Source organism: Micromys minutus, assembly GCF_963924665.1.
Source record: "Micromys minutus genome assembly, chromosome: 3".
Taxonomy (NCBI): Eukaryota; Metazoa; Chordata; class Mammalia; order Rodentia; family Muridae; genus Micromys; species Micromys minutus.
The window spans coordinates 15,585,825-15,604,305 of record NC_137972.1 but is presented as its reverse complement, the minus strand read 5'-3'; the positions used below and the strand labels follow the sequence as shown (position 1 = coordinate 15,604,305).

At 34.8% G+C, this 18,481-nt stretch overlaps 1 protein-coding gene across 1 annotated transcript; it reads left to right on the top strand.

The window, feature by feature from the left end:
* Positions 1–16,955: 16,955 nt before the first annotated feature.
* On the top strand, positions 16,956–17,909 carry LOC308418380 (taste receptor type 2 member 117-like; the record flags this gene model as incomplete). Its single annotated transcript, XM_080913736.1, has 1 exon — positions 16,956–17,909. The coding sequence occupies one exon, from the start codon at positions 16,956–16,958 to the stop codon at positions 17,907–17,909; it is 954 nt and encodes a 317-aa protein (XP_080769862.1).
* Between the last annotated feature and the right edge of the window lie 572 nt (positions 17,910–18,481).

Genomic DNA, 18,481 nt, shown 5'->3' with positions numbered 1-18,481 from the left:
TGTTAAAAGTCCTGAAAAAAACAGGAATCCGAGGTCCATACTAAAACATAATAAAAGCAATATACAGCAAACCAACAGCCAACATCAAACTTAATTGTGGGAAACTTGAAGCAATCCCACTAAAATCAGGGACTCGACAAGGCTGCCCACTCTCTCCCTACCTATTCAACATAGTACTGCATGTCCTGGCTGGAGCAATTAGATAGCAAAAGGAGATCAAGGGGATACAAATCAGAAAGGAAGAGATAAAAACATCACTCTTTGCTGATGACATGATAGTGTACTTAAGTGACCCAAAAAATTTGACCAGAGAACATCTACAGCTGATAAACAAGTTCAGAAAAGTGGCTGGATACACAATCAACTCAAACAAATAAGTAGCCTTCCTATACTCAAAAGACAAACATGTGGAGAAAGAAATTAGGGAAAATGTACCCTTCACAATCGTCACAAATACTATGAAATACCTTGGTGTGACGCTAACTAAGGAAGTGAAGGACCTGTACGACAAGAACTTCAAACCTCTAAAGAAGGAAATTGAGGAGGATCTCAGAAAATGGAAAGATCTCCCATGTTCATGGATTGGAAAGATCAACATTTTAAAAATGGCCATCCTACCAAAAGCAATCTACAGATTCAATGCAATCCCCATCAAAATTCCAACACAGTTCTTCATTGAGTTGGAAAGATCAATGTGCAATTTCATATGGAAGAACAAAAGACCTAGAATAGTGAAATCTATCCTCAACAACAAGAAAACATCTGCGGGAATCACTATCCTTGACCTCAACCTATATTACAAGGCAATTGTGCTGAAAACTGCATGGTACTGGTACAGAAATAGGCATGTGGATCAATGGAATAGAAGAGAATATCCAGAAATGAGCCCTCATGTATAAGGTCACCTGATCTTTGACAAAGGAGCCGTAAACCTTTAATGTAAAAAGCACAGCCAATTCAACAAATGGTGCTGGTCCAACTGGCACTGAGCATGCAAAAGAATGAAAATAGACCCTTTCTTATCTCCATGTACAAAGCTCAAGTGTAAGTAAATCAAAGATCTCAACATTAAACCAGATACACTGAAACTATTGGATGAGAAAGTAGGGAAAACTTTAGAACATATAAGCACAGGAGAAAATTTACTGAACAAAACAGCAATAGCTCAAGCTCTAAGGTCAAAGATTAACAAATGGGACTTAATGAGATTGCAAAGTTTCTGTAAGGCTAAGGACATTGTCAAGAAAACAAAACGGCAGCCAACAGAATGGGAAAAGATCTTTACCAACACCACATCAGATAGAGACCTAATATCCAAGGTATACAAGGAACTCAAAAAGCTAGACACCATAGAATCCAATAAGCCTATTAAAAATGGGGTACAGAGCTAAACAAAATGTTCTCAGTTGAGGAATATCGAAGGGCTGAGAAATATATGAGGAAGTGCTCGACATCCTTAGCCATCAGGGAAATGCAAATCAAAACAACCCTGAGATTCCACATCACACCAGTCAGATTGGCCAAGATCCAAAACTCAGATGACAACAGATGCTGGCGAGGTTGCGGAGTAAGAGGAACACTTCTCCACTGTTGGTGGGGTTGCAAACTAATACAACCACTCTGGAAATCAGTCTGGCGATACCTCAGAAAATTGGACATAATACTACCTGAAGACCCAGCTATTCTACTTCTGGACATATACCCCAGTAACACCTTAGTACACAACAAGGATATATGCACCACAATGTTCATAGCAGCTCTATTTATAATAGCCAGAAGCTGGAAAGAACTCAGATGTCCTTCAGAAGATGAATGGATACACAAATTGTGGTACATTTACACAATGGAATACTACTCAGCCACCAGAAACAATGACTTGACCAAATTCTTAAGAAAATGGCTGCATCTAGAGAATATCATTCTGAGTGAGATAACCCAGTCACAAAAGAACAGACATAATACGCAGTCACTGATAGTGGGATGCTAACCCCATAAGCTCGCACTGCCCCAGAAACAACTCACAGACTGTATGAAGTCCAAGAAATAAAGAAAACAAAATGAAACAAAAGAAAAAAATCTTTACACAACAAGAAAACTTTGACTATTTCCATGTTACATTTTGTTTTACATGTACTTTATGCTCATTGTAACTATTAAGTTTTCAATGCATACTTTCAAACCTTTAAAAAATCAAGTACTGTCTAAAAAATATATTTATATAGTTTTATGTAAAAATTATTTTAAAATCTGAAAAAATGCACTGACAAAAATGTATTTTATAATTTTATGCAAAAAATACTTAAAATCTGTACATGTATCTTTGTTTTGTAAAATATTTTTGTTTAAAAAAATAATAAAAGCAATAGAAAGCAAAGCAATAGCCAACATCAAATTTAACGGTGAGAAACTTGAAGGAATCCTACTAAAATTAGGGACTAGACAAGGCTGGCCCCTCTTCACCTACCTATTCAACATAACAATGGAAGTCATAGCTGGAGCAATTAGACAGCAAAAGGTGATAAAAGAGATACAAATTGGAAAAGTAGAAGTAAAAATATCACCTTTTGCAGATGACATGATAGTGTACTTGAGTGACCCCACAAATTCCACCACAGAACTTCTACAGCTGATTAACAAGTTAAGAAAAGTGGCTGGATCTAAAATTAACTCAAAATAATCAGTAACCTTCCTCTATTCAAAGGACAAACATACTGAGAAAGAAATTAGAAAAATGATACCCTTCACAATAGTCACAAACACTATGAAATACCTTGCTGTAAGTCTAACTAAGCAAGTGTAGGACCTGTATGAAAAGAACTTCAAATATCAAAGAAGTAAGTCGAGGAAGATCTCAGAAAATGGATGTGAGCCTAGCCTTTAACTTCTGAGCCATACTCAGCATGCAAAAAAATGAAAATAGACCCTTTCTTATCTCCTTGTACAAAGCTCAAGTGTAAGTAAATCAAAGATCTCCACATTAAACCAGATACACTGAAACTATTAGATGAGAAAGTAGGGAAAACCTTAGAACACATAGGCACAGGAGAAAATTTTCTGAACAAAACACCAATGGCTCAAGCTCTAAGGTCAAAGATTAACAAATGGGACTTAATGAGATTGCAAAGTTTCTGTAAGGCTAAGGACACTGTCAAGAAAACAAAATGGCAGCCAACAGATTGGGAATAGATCTTTACCAACCCCACATCAGATAAAGGCATAATATCCACAATATACAACGATTTCAAGAAGGTAGACATCAGAGAATTAAACACCTTTATTAAAAATGGGTACAGAGCTAAACAAAAAGTTCTCAGTTGAGGAATATCGAATGGCTGCGAAGCATCTAAAGAAGTGCTAGACATCATTAGCCATCAGGGAAATGCAAATCAAAACAACCATGAGATTCCACCTCACACCAACCAGAATGGCTAAGATCAAATATTCAGATGACAGCAGATGATGGCGAGGGTGCGGAGAAAGAGGAAAACTTCTCCACTGTTGGTGGGGTTTTAAACTGGTACAACCACTCTGGAATTCAGTCTGGCAATTCCTCAGAAAATTGGACATAGTATTACCTGAAGACCCAGTTATTCCACTTCTGGGCATACCCCAGAGATGTTTCAACATACACCAAAGACACATGCACCACAATGTTCATAGCAGCCCTATTTATAATAGCCAGAAGCTGGAAAGAACCCAGATGTCCTTCCGTAGATGAATGGATACAAAAATTGTGGTATTTTTATACAATGTAGTACTACTCAGTTATCAGAAACAGAAAGTTCATGGAATTCTTCAGAAAATGGATGCATCTAGAGAGTATCATCCTGGGTGAGGTAACCCAGTCACAAAATACATAATATGCAGTCACTGATAATTGGATTCTAACCCCAGATATCTCTGAACACCTCAAAAACAACTCACATACTACATGAAGTTCAAAAAAATACGAAGGCCAAAAAAAAAAAAAAAAAAAAGAAAATGAAAAACTATTATGCTTAATCTTTATACACCATGAAAACTTTGACTATTTCCAGGTTACATCTTGTTTTACATGTACTTTATGCTCATTGTAACTACTAAGATGTCCATGCATGCTATCAAACCTTTAAAAAAATCAAGAACTGATAAAAATGTATTTGTATACTTTTATGCCAAAGTGCTTAAAATATGTACATTTATCTTTGATTTTTTTAAAATAAAGTTGTTCACTTTATATAAAAATGTTACTATACTGGAGAAAAATTGAGACAAGAATTGGGCAAGAGGAGGAGATACAGGAGAAGGAGGGAGAAGACAAAGAAGAAGCTGAAAAAGAAGGGAAGAGGAGACATGAACCAATGAAGCTGGATGTAAAGACATAGGCAGATCTGTGGAGGAGAATGAAGAATAGAAGAGTATCATTCAATTATTCTCCTGGGCGTATACAAAGAAGTTCCAATATATGAGAAGGACACATGTTCCACTATGTCCAAAGCAGCCTTATTTATAATATCCAGAAGCTGGAAACAACCCAGATGTCCCTTAACAGATGACCAGGTACAGAAAATTGGTACATTTACAAAGTAGAATACTGCTCAGCTACTATAAACAATGACTTCATGAAATTCTTAGGCAAATAGATGGAACTAGAAAATATCCTGAGTAAGGTAACCCACGCACAAAAGAACAAACAATGTATGTATTCATTGATAGTTGAATATTAGGATATTATTGAATAAAAGTATAACTCACTGACAATATGAAGGTCAACAAAACACAAGAGCAAAGTGTGGGCACCTCAGTCCTACTTGGAGGATAGAACAAAATTATAATGGGAATTAGAGATTGTGAAGGAATTTGGACTAAGTGAAGACAGGGATAGGAATAAAAAAAGGAGCAGGGGTAGGTGTGAGAGACACAGAGGAGATGTACGGAGGGTCAAAAAATTAAAGAAAGTTGTGTAGTGATTGTACATTGAGAACTGGGATAGCCAAGAGGAAGTCCCAGACACCAGGAAAGCAACAGGCTCCCAGATGAACAGGAATAACATTAGCTGAAATTATCCACAGTGGTGAGAGAGAACTTGGAGAGAACGTATCAGAAAGAGAAAGAGGAAAGGAGAAGAAGCCATAGAGAGCAGGAGGAGCAGGCATGCTTCTGCTTACCATGCGACAGAACAAATCCTTTCTTAATAACAAGGTAGGTTTAGTCTTATTGAAAGGAACAAAGCGTTTTTTTTTTCCTTACAAACTTGTGTTTAATTCATTTAGGATTAAAAAAGTAGAAGCTTTTTCTTTCTCTATACAATAAAAATTGGAGCTGAAAAAAAAGAAAGAAACATAATAAACTCAATATTTCAGGGAGAAAAAAAAATGGAGCTGAAAAAAAAGGGAAGAAAAAAAGAAAGTTAGACATGGCCCCTGTTGGAGGGATGGGGCCACACACCCTTCTCTAAAACTTTAATCCAGAATTTTTCCTGTCTAATGAAATACAGGGAAAAGGAGTGGAGTAGAGACTGAAAGAAAGGTCATCCAGTGACTGCCCCACCTGGGGGTGTAGCTAACAAACCCAGTCTCTATTGCTGATGCTAAGAAGTGTTTGCTGACAGGAGCCTGATACTGCTGTCTCCTAAGAGGCTTTGCCACAGTTTTACCAATATAAATGTGGAATCTTGCAACCAACCAGAGGACTGATCATGGGCACCAAAATAAAGGAGTTAGGCGAAGAAGCTACTGATCGAAAAGTGTTTGTAACCCCATAGGAAGAATAACAATAGTAACAAACATACATCCCCACCCTCAGAGCTCCCAGGGAAGGCACATGAAGATATTCTTGTCTCCAGTTGCATATGTAGCATAGGATAACCTTATCTGTCATCAATGGGAGGAAGGCCTTTGGTCCTGTGAAGGGTTGATGCCCCAGTGTAAGGGAATGCTAAGTCAGTGAAAAAGGAGTGGGTGTGTGGATAGGGGAACACTGTCATAGGAGCAGGGGTGAGGGCTTGAATAAAGGATTGTGGAGTAGTAACTGAGAAGGTAGATGACATTTAAAATGTGAATAAAGAAAATAACCAATAAAGTGTTTAAAATTTGTCAAGGCTTTTTATGGTAGAAGTGATGTCTATTTCTGTAAAATTGTGCATATTTTATGTGTTTTTCAATGAAATGAAACAATCACAGTAGTTTCCTCTGTTATAATGTGACATTTCTGGAAACCTGGCAACAGTGATTTTCACCTGTCAAATCTGGGACATTCCATTATACACTCAGGAACAGTAAATCAGTAGAAACCCATTAAGTCCATGTCAAAGTTAACAGCAATGTAAGCTGAAGGGAACAGCTGTGATTCAGAAACTCCAAGTTTGCACTGATCCATCCACAAAGCTCAAGTCCCAAAGATAATATTACCTGAAGACCTACATATGTAAGTGCTAGACAGTATCACCACATGCTCTCACTTCTGAATCATGATTTGTGGTGATATTTATGGCTCCTATGAAAATATCCTAAAAATCACTGCAGTCTTCATTGTTCTTTACCAAGACCTAAATTTCAAAATCTATCCGGAGTTCTAGATCTCTGAGTTGGTTTATCATAATGTGAATGAAGGATTTTCATTTATTTTTTTTTCTCATGATAACCTTTATCTTTAGTCATCATATTTAGAGATAGAATCATCTCTCCTTTTGTCTTACTCCAATGCATCTTTAGCTAATTACATCTGAGGCCACTCAGAGGCTTTAGTCTCACCACTTCCCTCTGCCTGACCATGGCAACAGCATCAGAGTCATTGATATGATTGCTCAGTCTCATTCTGCCCCACATATTAGGAACAGTGGAGCAAGGTCAAAGGGTTCTGTGATACAATCATCTCCTGCTCTTTTTTTTTTTTTTTTTTTTTTTTTTTTTTGCTTGTTTATAAATGCAACTTTGTTCATTATTACACAAAACTAAGAGCCTTTTAATCAGTCTGCAATCATTTTGACGTGGTTGATTTTTTTCAGCTCTATATTTAAATTATACTTATAAAACCACCCCTCCACCAGGTTTTAATCAGGCTGATAATTTAAGTCTACCTTTTCTATCTATTGGTCTCACATTGGAAAACACATTACATTATTTAAACCACTGAAAGACATTTTTCCTGAAACCAGCAATGTTAAGTGTCTAATGAAAATTACTCTCAGTGGGAGTTTTCCTTGTATTTTGGAGGAGTCTTAATAAATGTTACCCAGATGTTTACATGATTTATTTAATATAACCTAGCAGACACTGTTAGGCTGACATAAATTTGTTCTCATGTGTTAAATGATCTAAATACAATGTGAGAAACTGTTGATTTCTTTGCTTGTCAATCTCTTCCCAAGCTCCTTTTCTACTTAGTGTGAGTTACTTTTAGGGAGAACTTCAATAAGCAGTGTTTTGTTGTGCTTCCAAACTTAGTTCATCTTTAAAAATATGCTAACATCCAGTAAATGCCCTGTATGTTGCCTTCTAATATGGGCAGTGTAGATAAGTTTTAAGATATATACTGTTTATTTCCTTTTGTCAAAATTCCTTCAGGTAAATGAAAAAGAAACAGTAATTTACCTGAAATACTCTGTGTTTTCCATTTCAGTACCTAGTTTCTGACATAAACATTTATATCTTTTTTAGTAAATGCTATTTTATTTCTCCCTTTTTTCCATTTTTCAATTTTCTTGGATGTTCTCTGTATTTACATTTCAAATGGTATACCCTTCCCCTCTCCCACTCTCCACCCTCCTGCCCCTCAACCTGCTTCCATGATGGTGCTCCCTCTCCCAATCTCCCTCTCCACCTCTTTGCTTTGGCTGTTGCTGATGTTGTTCTTCCCATGAGTGCACAAACCTTTCACCTCTTTCTTTCATTTCTCTAGCTCTTTCACTGAGGTCCCTTAGTTCAGTCTGATGTTTACCTGCAAGCATCCTCATCTGTATCTATATGACTCTGGGAGAGCCTCTGTGGAGACATCCATGTCTGTTTCTTGCCATTAAACACTTCTTGGCATCGGCAATAGTGCCTGGGTTTGGTGGCTGCATATGGGGTGGCTCTCCATGTGAGGCAGTCTCTGTAGATCAATACCCGCTCCTATGTTTAACCTTGTATTTTCTCCCCTGTTCTGTTTTCCTTTCTAAGAAGAACTAAGGCATCCACATTCCTGTCTTCCTTCTTTTTGAGATTCATAAGTTCTGTTGATTTTTTCTTTGGTAATTTGAGCTTATTTTGGGGGTGGGGAGAATAGTATCTGTTTATAAGTGAGTTCATACCATGAGTATTATTTTTTGACTGAGTTTCCTTACTCAGGATGATAGCTTCATGTTCCATCAATTTGCCTAGAAATTCTATAAACTTTTTTAATAGCTGAGTAGTACTCCATTATGTATATGTATCACAATTTCTGTATCCACTCCTCTGCTGAATGACATGTGTGTACTTTCCAGATTCTGGCTATTATAAATAGAGCTGCTATAGACATTGTTGAGCATGAGTCCTTGTTACATACTGGAGCTACTTTTGGGTATATGCATGGGAGTAGTATAGCTGGGTCCTTAGGCAGTACCATGGTCAATTTTCTGAGGGACTGCTAGACTGATTTTCAGAGTGGTTGTATCAGTTTATATTCTCACAAACAGTGTAGGAGTGTACCTCTTTCTCCACATTCTCACCAGCATGTGCTCTCACTTGAGTTATTTATCTTAGCCATTCTGACTGGGGTGAGGTAGAATCTTAGGGTTGTTTTGATTTGCATTTTCCTGATAACTAGGGATGTTTAGCATTGTTTGAGTGCTTCTCAGCCATTCAACATTTCTCTGTTGAGAAGTTTCTCTGTAGCTCTCTACCCCAATTTTAAATAGGATTCTGTGATTGTGTAGAGTTTATGTTCTTGAGTTCTTTGTATGTATTGTATACTAGCCTTCTATCAGATTGGTAAAGATATTTTCCAAAATTTTTGTTCTTTGTTTGTTTGTTTGTTTGTTTTTTTTGACAGTGTTGTTGACCTTACAGAAACATTGCAATTTCATGAGGTCCCATTTGTTGATTTTAATCTTCAGCATAAGCCATTGGTGTTCTGTTCGGGAAATTTTCTCTTTCCCCGGTGTGTTATAAGTTCTTCCTCACTTTCTGTTCTAATAGTTTCAGTGTACCTGGTTTTATGTGGAGGTATTTGATACACTTTGACTTGGGCTTTGTACAATGACATAAAAATGGATCAATTTCCATTCTTCTGAATGCTGGCTGCCAGTTGAACCAGCACAATTTTTTGAAGAGGCTGTTAATTTTTCATTGAATATTTTTAGCTCTTTTGTCTAAGGTCAAATGGCCATAGGTGTGTGGGTTCATTTCTGTGTCTTGAATATCATTCCATTGATCTACCTGCCTGTCTCTGTACCAATACCATGTAGTTTTGTCAAGATTGATCTGTAATACAGCTTGAGGTCAGGGATGGTGATTCCCCCAGAAGGCTTTTATTGTTGAGAATGGTTTTTGCTATTCTGGATTTTTTATTATTCAAAATTAATGTGCAAGTTGCTCTTTCTAACTCTATGAAGAACTGAGTTGAAATTTTGTTGGGGATTGCATTGAATCTGTAGATTGCCTTAGGGACACAGGCCATTTTTACTATGTGGCATCTTCCAATCCATGAGCATGGGAGATCTTTCCATCTCTGAGGTCTTTTTTATTTACCTAATAATGAATGTTTGAGAGAAACAGATTTACTTATTTATCCCATTTTGCAGTACTTTGTGAGGATAGCCTAACATTACCTTTGAAAATATTAGATTTAGCTCTTCTATCTAGAGGCTCATGAAAATCTGTACACAGGTGATGGCATTTATTACTCAGTTCCTTTGGCAGTAAAATTGAAAATTTACTTTTTATACAACATATTCTTGTCGTGGTTTCTCAATGATCTGGTAGACTCTTGTATAATGTGAAAATGAGATCAAAATTATGAATATATCATTGAGTAATGCTCAGTTGTAAGAATGAAATATGCAAACACACACACACTGAGTACTCAATTTATTTTATTTTCACTAGCTTTATACTTTTTGTCTCTCTACCTGCTTTGAAATTTAAGAGATTTTAAAGTAACTATCATGTAGCCACACACTCATAAGACCTACTGAATCCATTTAAATTTTCTTCTATATACACATATATGTGTTTCAATGCAATTGGGAAACTTACCAGAATACTAAAAACTTGATAAATACATATTAAATACATCTAAGTGGTGCAAAGAACAGAAACAACTCACTAAAGCAAGTTAACAGCTTACCATAATGTATATATAGCTCAAAAGGTTCTTATGCAGAATATAGACAAGCATTTACATTTGTTATGTCTAGCTTTATAATTCTGAAAATGTTAATCATAGTTTGAATGATTGCATAGGATTTATAAAATATTCTTAAAAGAATTCTGTAGACAGGTTTTCTTATATATTTTGTACTTGTTTACAATGGAAAATGATCACTAATTCAATAGGCTGAAATAGAATGCTTTCTAAAATTTACACATAGTCCAGTTTTTTTTTTAATTTTTTTATTTTTTAAACGACTTTATTTTGCAAAACAAAGATAAATGTAAAGATTTTAAACATTTTTTGCTTAAAATTATACATTTTTGTCAGTACTGTTTTTTCAGACATTAAAATAAATTTTACATATAACCATGTGAATATGTTTTTTAGTCAGTACTTGATTTTTTTCAAGGGCTTGACAGTATGCATTGAAAACGTACTAGTTGCAATAAGCGTAAAGTACATGCAAAACAAAACGCAACATGGAAATAGTCAAAGTCTTCTTGTTTTGTGAATATATGTATATTTTTTGTTTTCTTTATTTCTTGGACTTCATACAGTCTGTGAGTTGTTTCAGGGGGAGTGCAAGCCTCTGGGGTTAGCATCCCACTATCAGTGACTGCATATTATGTCTGTTCTTTTGTGACTGGGTTATCTCACTCAGGATGATCTTCTCTAGATGCAGCCATTTTCTTAAAAATTGGTTACGTCATTGTTTCTGGTGGCTGAGTAGTATTCCATTGTGTATATGTACCACAATTTTTGTATTCATTTGTCTTCTGAAGGACATCTGGGTTCCTTTCAGCTTCTGGCTATTATAATGAGAGCCGCTATGAACATTGTGGTGCATATATCTTTGTTGTGTATTAAAGTGTCTCTGGGGTATATGCCCAGAACCCCAAAAATTCCACCATAGTCCAGTTTTAAAAGCATTAGAAAGCATAAAGTTCTACAGACCCTACTAATAATCACACTACATCTCATCAATTGGTTGGAAGGCTTCAAGGTTTCTATTCTTTCAACCAAAGCCTCGACCTCACCTGTACCATGGCCAACAAAAGGCAGGTTTAATCCTACTGTTTGCACATAGAAAGATATAAGAAAGGCTTGAGGGATACAAGGTTCCAACATCCTGGCAATTCAGATGAACTGTTTTATCCAGAGACTTTGTATAATTGTAACCTGATATGATTACAGACAAAATAAATATGGAAAATAACAACAACAGAAACTCCCATTTCACTTAAGTGTATTCAGACATGAGGGTGGAAGGTGAGAGATAGATAGATAGATAGATAGATAGATAGAGATAGATAGATAGAGAGAGAGAGAGAGAGAGAGAGAGAGAGAGAGAGAGAGAGAGAGAAGCAGGCATTCAGAGATATAGTCATACTGACATAAACACAGAAGGAATGAATGAGGCATAAGTATACCCAAATCTCAATTTTAATAAATATCATTTTAAAAGAAAAAAGTTCTTCTAATTTTATATTATATAATATGATCACCATTTGTTCTGTTTTTTCTCAGTTCTGTTTATGAACCTTGTTTTCCTTAACTATATTTTGTCTATAAAACTAATACCTACTCCTAGAGCATCAGAATACATATTAAATTTTGAAAAATGGAGAGATATTTAAAACTAGACTTGCAATTAAAATCAATTTAATGATTTAAATGTTTTGCAGTATTGTATCTGCATCATGGAACTGAGATTAGGTAGAATCAAAGGCCAGGTTTACAACTTGGATTCATATCAAATATGTTTCTAGAGCTCTGACTCACAATCTTGAGGTATAATATAGAATACAGAGAAATATGCCTGGTCACAGATCCTTCCCTTTCCCAACTCTTGCAGTTCTAGGAGGAGAAAAATATAAATCACAGAAATATAACAACTATGTTTCTGGTTATTAGTAAAAATACACTGTGGTTTAGTGGATTTCTAATATAGATCTGATGCCTAAAATAAGCAGGAAGAATTTGTTGTTAAATGGGAGAGTTTTTTTTTTTTTTTTTTGATTTGTTTTGCTTTGGTTTTGTTTTTCATTTGATTTCTTCTTTTGGATTTTTTTGTTTCTAAACAGGGTTTCCCTCTATACCCTTAGCTTTCCTAGATCTCATTCTGTAGACCAGGCTAGCCTTTGAAACCAGAGACCTCCATGCTATTACCTCCTGAGTTCTTGGATCAAGGCTTGTGCCAGCAGTAGAACATGTTTCTCCAGATTTTAAGTGGAGGATAAGGACAAACATCATGGAAATAAATAACAAGACTGAGTCATCTAATATCAGGCAGCAAGAATTTATCTCAGAGTTTAGAGATCTACAGTTGAGTCTCTTGTCCTGAGGTTATGAGAGTTACTTTCTCTTATGTCAGCTGTCCAAAATTTGTCCTGACTTCTTCAAGATAATATTGTCATTAAGATGTACAGGAAAAAAATGTATATGGGAGCCCTCTATCCAGTGTATTCCAACTCATGACAAGGGGTTAGTTTACCTATAGTCTTTTGTTTCCAAGCATGTTTCTGACATTAGCCAATGGTAGGGAGATTTAAAAAGACTGTCACAGCATAACCAAATTGCATACTGGAGTTCCTAAAATAAAAAAATATTGCTTTTGCTTCTATCTTTTGTGTGTTTTGGTAGATGTTGAATCATAAACTCACCGCATGATGTATCTCTTCTGATGTATTTATTATCTATTATGAAATTCTCCAGTAAGGTAGCCTTAAATACCAAGATTGTGGCACAGCTTAACTAAATACAACTGCCTCCATTTATTTTTCAAAGCTTTCAAAAATCCTTGCAGTTATTTTGAAGAAAATGTGGAGGTTAACATACTTTAAAGTTTACTCGGGCATTGACAGTCTTCAGATCTTCATGGGATATTAGCCAGCAAAGCCAAGTCTTATTCCATAGCCCATACTGTTTCAAAGGGTCTGATTAGAAATCTCATCATAGTTAGAAAAACAAAAATTTACATAAACGTAAAGGGTTAAGACCTTTTAGGCTAGAGAACCTACCCAATCTAGCAAAACTACAACAGTTCTCTTCTCTTTAGAAGTGAATTAACACAAGCACACACCCAAGGACATGGCATGGTTTACACAAATAAATGAAAATCAAGAGGCACTCCTATTCAGATCCTCTACTACACTTATTTAGAGAGAAAAAAATAACACTCAGATGTCAATTTTCAGGTCTTTTGGCATTAAATAGAAAACTTTCCCCCTGCTCTTTTGTGAAACAGAAGCTTAAAACAAAGAAACAGTGTGCATGCAGTTTCTTGTTTGAAAGATACTGCCTGTAAAGGCTTAGGCAATGGAGATTTATGTCTTATCATGAAATTCTATCATCATTTCATTTCTAGTCATGTGCTAATGTTCTTTTCCTTAATTATTGACTAACATGGAACAGAAAAGTACAGTAATGTGACATACAAATTTTTCAATGCTGGCTTATTATTTCTAAGAAAACAAATTTGCCCCTGTTCATTAATGTAATGCTCTGTTTTCTTCAGCTTTAAGATGAAATCTCATTCCTAGCATATAAAAGAAACATACTGTATGCTGCAATTTTGCCAACCCATACATAATTTTTGTGGTCTTCAGTTTAGCAAGTAAAATTCTGTTCCTACGTCAAAATAGGAAAATTTAAGTTTACAGGAGGATCATTGGAGCTTTTATAATTAACCTACTATAACTGTTGTTCAATGGTTTAAAAATATTTTATTATATGCAGTCAATGTTAATTGGATACTAGCCCCAGAAAGCTCTGAATACCCAAGAAACAACTCACAGACCACAGCAAGCTCAAAGAATAAAAGACCAAGAAGTAGAAGCCTCGGTGCTTCTTCGAAAAAAAAGCAACAATTGTATAGCACCCACTCAGAGTAGCTCTAGGTCACCCACCTAGGTCTTAAATCATTAATAACTCAAGAGCTAAGAAGATAGCGTTGTGATAATTTTTTGTATTTAAAAATTATTATGTTCAATCTATACACACCAAGAAAACTTTGACTATTTTCATGTTACATTTAGTTTTACATGTGCTTTATGTTCATAGTAACTAGTAAGATTTCAATGCATACTATCATACCTTTAAAAAAATCAAGTACTGACAAAACTATGTTCATATAGTGTTATTACAAAATGCTTTTAAAAATCTGTACATGTATCTTTTTTTAAATTATCATTGAAAAATATTTTGTTATTTTGCAAGTTTTATATATTCAGTATCTACATATTCCTATCGCCTAAGTCATCCTAGATCCACCCCTCCTTAAGTACATCTAACATGTATTATCATTTTTCCATAAACTTACGTAGTGTGTTTTCCATAAAGTCTTGGGAGTTACCAACCACATTCAGATAGATTTAAGTTCTGTTATGTGACAGTACTCCTGGTGGAGGTGACAGGAACAAACATCCATTAACCTAAAAATGAAACTGGTGACAGTTTAAAGTTCCAAATTTCAATGTGGCACCCCAGTGAGTCTTAATGTCATTACTAATAGGGATATGTATGAAGGGTTAATGACAAGAACATAAATGAATCAACTACAGCTACATCACTAAAAGTTCAGACTAAGTTTGGTGACAGCAATTAGAGCTATAAATTTGGAGGGCATTGCATAAACTTCAGTGCAGGCATCTTGTAAGTTTAAGTGTTTACTTTCCACATGACGCAGTTGTTAGGAGCCTCTTGGAACCCACTCAGATGTCTGATACCCTTTTAATATTATAAGTACATATTAATAGGAATGTATACCTCAAAATACCATTTGTGCAAACTAACTATGGCATGAAATAAAAAAATATATTGTAGATAATTAAAACTTTTTGTGAATATTTGAATTTATTGCAATCAGTGTATCAAGTGCAATAATTAAAAATAACATAAAACATAACAATACAACAGTTATTTGAGTAAAACTGGCTTTGTGATGGGTGAGGGCAGTTTGCTCTGAGGCACTTACATTTAAAGAAAGTTCTAATTTGTTCACAAATGATTGACACCTGTTAAAGTGCATCATTTCTAATGCATGGTATTTTCTATTTTCAAAAATTCAGGCTGACTTTTAATTGTCTTTTGTAGCTGAAGTGGGATTCCAAATCAGAATGAAAATTATCAAGAAGATTTCATGGAGGTGACTGTAATTCTTGCTGGAAATCCAAGTCCTGAGGCTATCTCTAAAGCCCATGGAGTCTCACAATTAGTACCCATTCCACTTAGCTCCACCCCTTGTCCTCTTTGTATTTGTTTCTCTTCAAACTTGAACTCATTTTACTACCTGGAAGGAGGCAAGCCACCTGGAATATCTTTCCTCTACACTGAAGGTATGTGTGTTTTTCCATTGTCAGAAGTTTCCTTGTTATGTGCCACTCTCTATGTACATGGATGGATCTTACCATGTAAATGATGGGTAATTTTGAGTCTTCAAATTGTTTAACTCTTCACTTAGTATTCCATCAGGGACTAAATAAACCAATATTAAAGGTTCAAAACCACTTCATGTTTTTCACTGCCATCTATACTACATTTGGCAAATATTTCTAAATTTATTTTATTAAATCCTGTATTACTCTTTAGACACGGAACCAGTGTATCAAATTACCCATTGTTCATATTTCCCAGCTTGTATGACATCCTCCTTCTGCTTTGGTGACCGTGAGTTCCATGAAGGCAGGTAACTAGAATTGAACACAGTCTGATTGCGTTTCTTAATTTATGAAGTTGCTTTACCAGTCAAAGAAAAGGACAGAAATAAGGAAGTGTCTTGCTTTTTGGATTAGCTAATTTTCATTCTTGACTGGACAGAGCAAAAGAAGAGTTTTCCTTCTTAAATTCATGAATAGAGGAGACCTATTGCATGAGGTAACATTTAAATTATATCAAAAATATGACCTGACAAACTTGTACACTACTAAGCATGGACTATCTGGACAATAAATGCTGATTAATGTGAATATATTATAGAAAAAATATTTGGATATCAATGAATAGGTACTTACATGTGAGCCTTGTGTATTCATATTTATGCATGTAAAATAATAAGGCAATAGCATTAAAACCACTTAATATTGGAAGATTAAAGAACCTCTTGACATTGTCAAATGGATCAGGATGTAAGAGGTGAAAACCTCATATCACAAGGTCTCTGAAATTGTATGTACATATATCCTTATATCTGAGAAAGTTTCATGTCTGTTAATAATTATTTGTTTTTTATATATGTGAGACTTTCAGAAAGTGTTTTGCATGTAACACAATCATAAAAAACACATAGATTTAAAGCTACATAAGTAAGTGATGGAATTAATATCTTTTTATTTTAACACAAGCATGTGAGTTTCTAACCTTCCTTCTTCATTGTTCTGAAAACATTACAGGAGCTGTATGTGAGCAAAGCAGTTCTTCTGAGGCACCCTTGAACTGTGTGAGGAGACACATTTACATGAAAGAAATTCAAACTCCATCTCTGTCTAACCTGTATGTTTGTTCTTCTGTTAGTGTTTGTGGGAGAGTTAAGAAAAGGCATAATATGAGAATCAATGTAAAAATGGTCAAAATCATCTAAATAATATATTTAAAAATATATATCAAATGGACATATGATCAATTTTTTATAATTAATATATAAAATGCAGAATATTTTGAAGACAGTATTTGTTATCTCTCACAGTACACTTACAATAATTTTATTTGTTGAAATAATAATTGGATTTATAGGAAATGTGCTCATGGCCCTGTTACATTCTATGGACTGGCTTAAGAGAAAGAAAATGTCATTAGTTAATCAAATCCTCACTGCTTTAGCAATATCAAGAATTTTTCATCTCTGTCTTTTCTTTATAACTTTAGTCATCTCCTTTTTATGTCCAGATTTAAATACAGCTTCAAAAATGATACAAGTGATTTATAATGTTTGGATTGTAGCCAACCATTTCAACATCTGGCTTGCTACCTGCCTCAGTGTTCTTTACTTTCTCAAGATAGCCAATTTTTCTAACTCTCTTTTTCTTTATCTAAAGTGGAGAGTTGAAAATGTAGTTTCAGTTACACTTCTGGTGTCACTGGTCTTCCTCATTTTAAATACTTTCGTAATTAACATGGAAATTAGCATATGTATAAATGAATATCAAAGAAACAACACATCAAGGAGCTTCAGTTCCTATTATCAGGCAGACTGTCAAAGGCATTTGTTTAGTCTGCACATTATTTTCCTGTCCATCCCTTTTGTTTTGTCTTTGTCATCTGTTTTCCTGCTCATCTTCTCCCTGTGGACACATCAGAAGAAGATGCAACAGCATGTTCAAGGAAGCAGAGATGCCAGAACCAAGGCCCACTTCAAAGCCTTGAAAATCGTGATTGCTTTTCTTCTACTATATTCTATTTTCATTCTGTCTGTGATAGTTCAAATTTGGAATCAGAAAATACTGAAGAAAAATCTTTTTGTTTTACTTTGTCAGGTTGCAAATACAGCTTTCCCTGCTTTCCATTCATATATTGTGATTCTAGGAGACATGAAGTTGAAACCAACCTGTCTCTCTGTAATGTGGAGGCAGAAATTCAGGCCAAATATGTGGAAACTATAGATCTTTAAAATACTATAGATTTTGTTGTATAGTCTAGAAAAAATATATATTAAGTATTCTTTTGTTTTGACTGCTTGAATTTAACTTTTTTTGCAATTATCAGTGACTAAAACTATTTCTAATAAGCTGTTTGTTTACATGGATATTTCTTAATTTTGTAACACACTTAAATATAAATATATCAAACCTTTACAATTTTTTTGTTAACCATTATCTCTGATATTATGACTTATGCACTATATTATGTGTTTAAATATCCATAACATGCTGTGAAAAGACAAATTAATGTAACCATATAATACAAAATATATGAATAAAAGGTTAGAGAATAAATGTGTAGTATAATGTAGAATTATAGATCACTGGAAATAAAGGTATTTTATTAAATTCGGGCTACATTTGCAATTATTTTTACCAGTGGTTGGAGCCATGAGGCTTCTTTGTTGGTGTTCTTTATATTTGTTATTGGTTTCACAATCAATCATTCTAAAATCCTAGTGGAAGTTATTGCTTAAATAAAATTGGGTAAAATACTTGTGCCTTGTGTATTCTAGGAGACTTCCTAACATTGT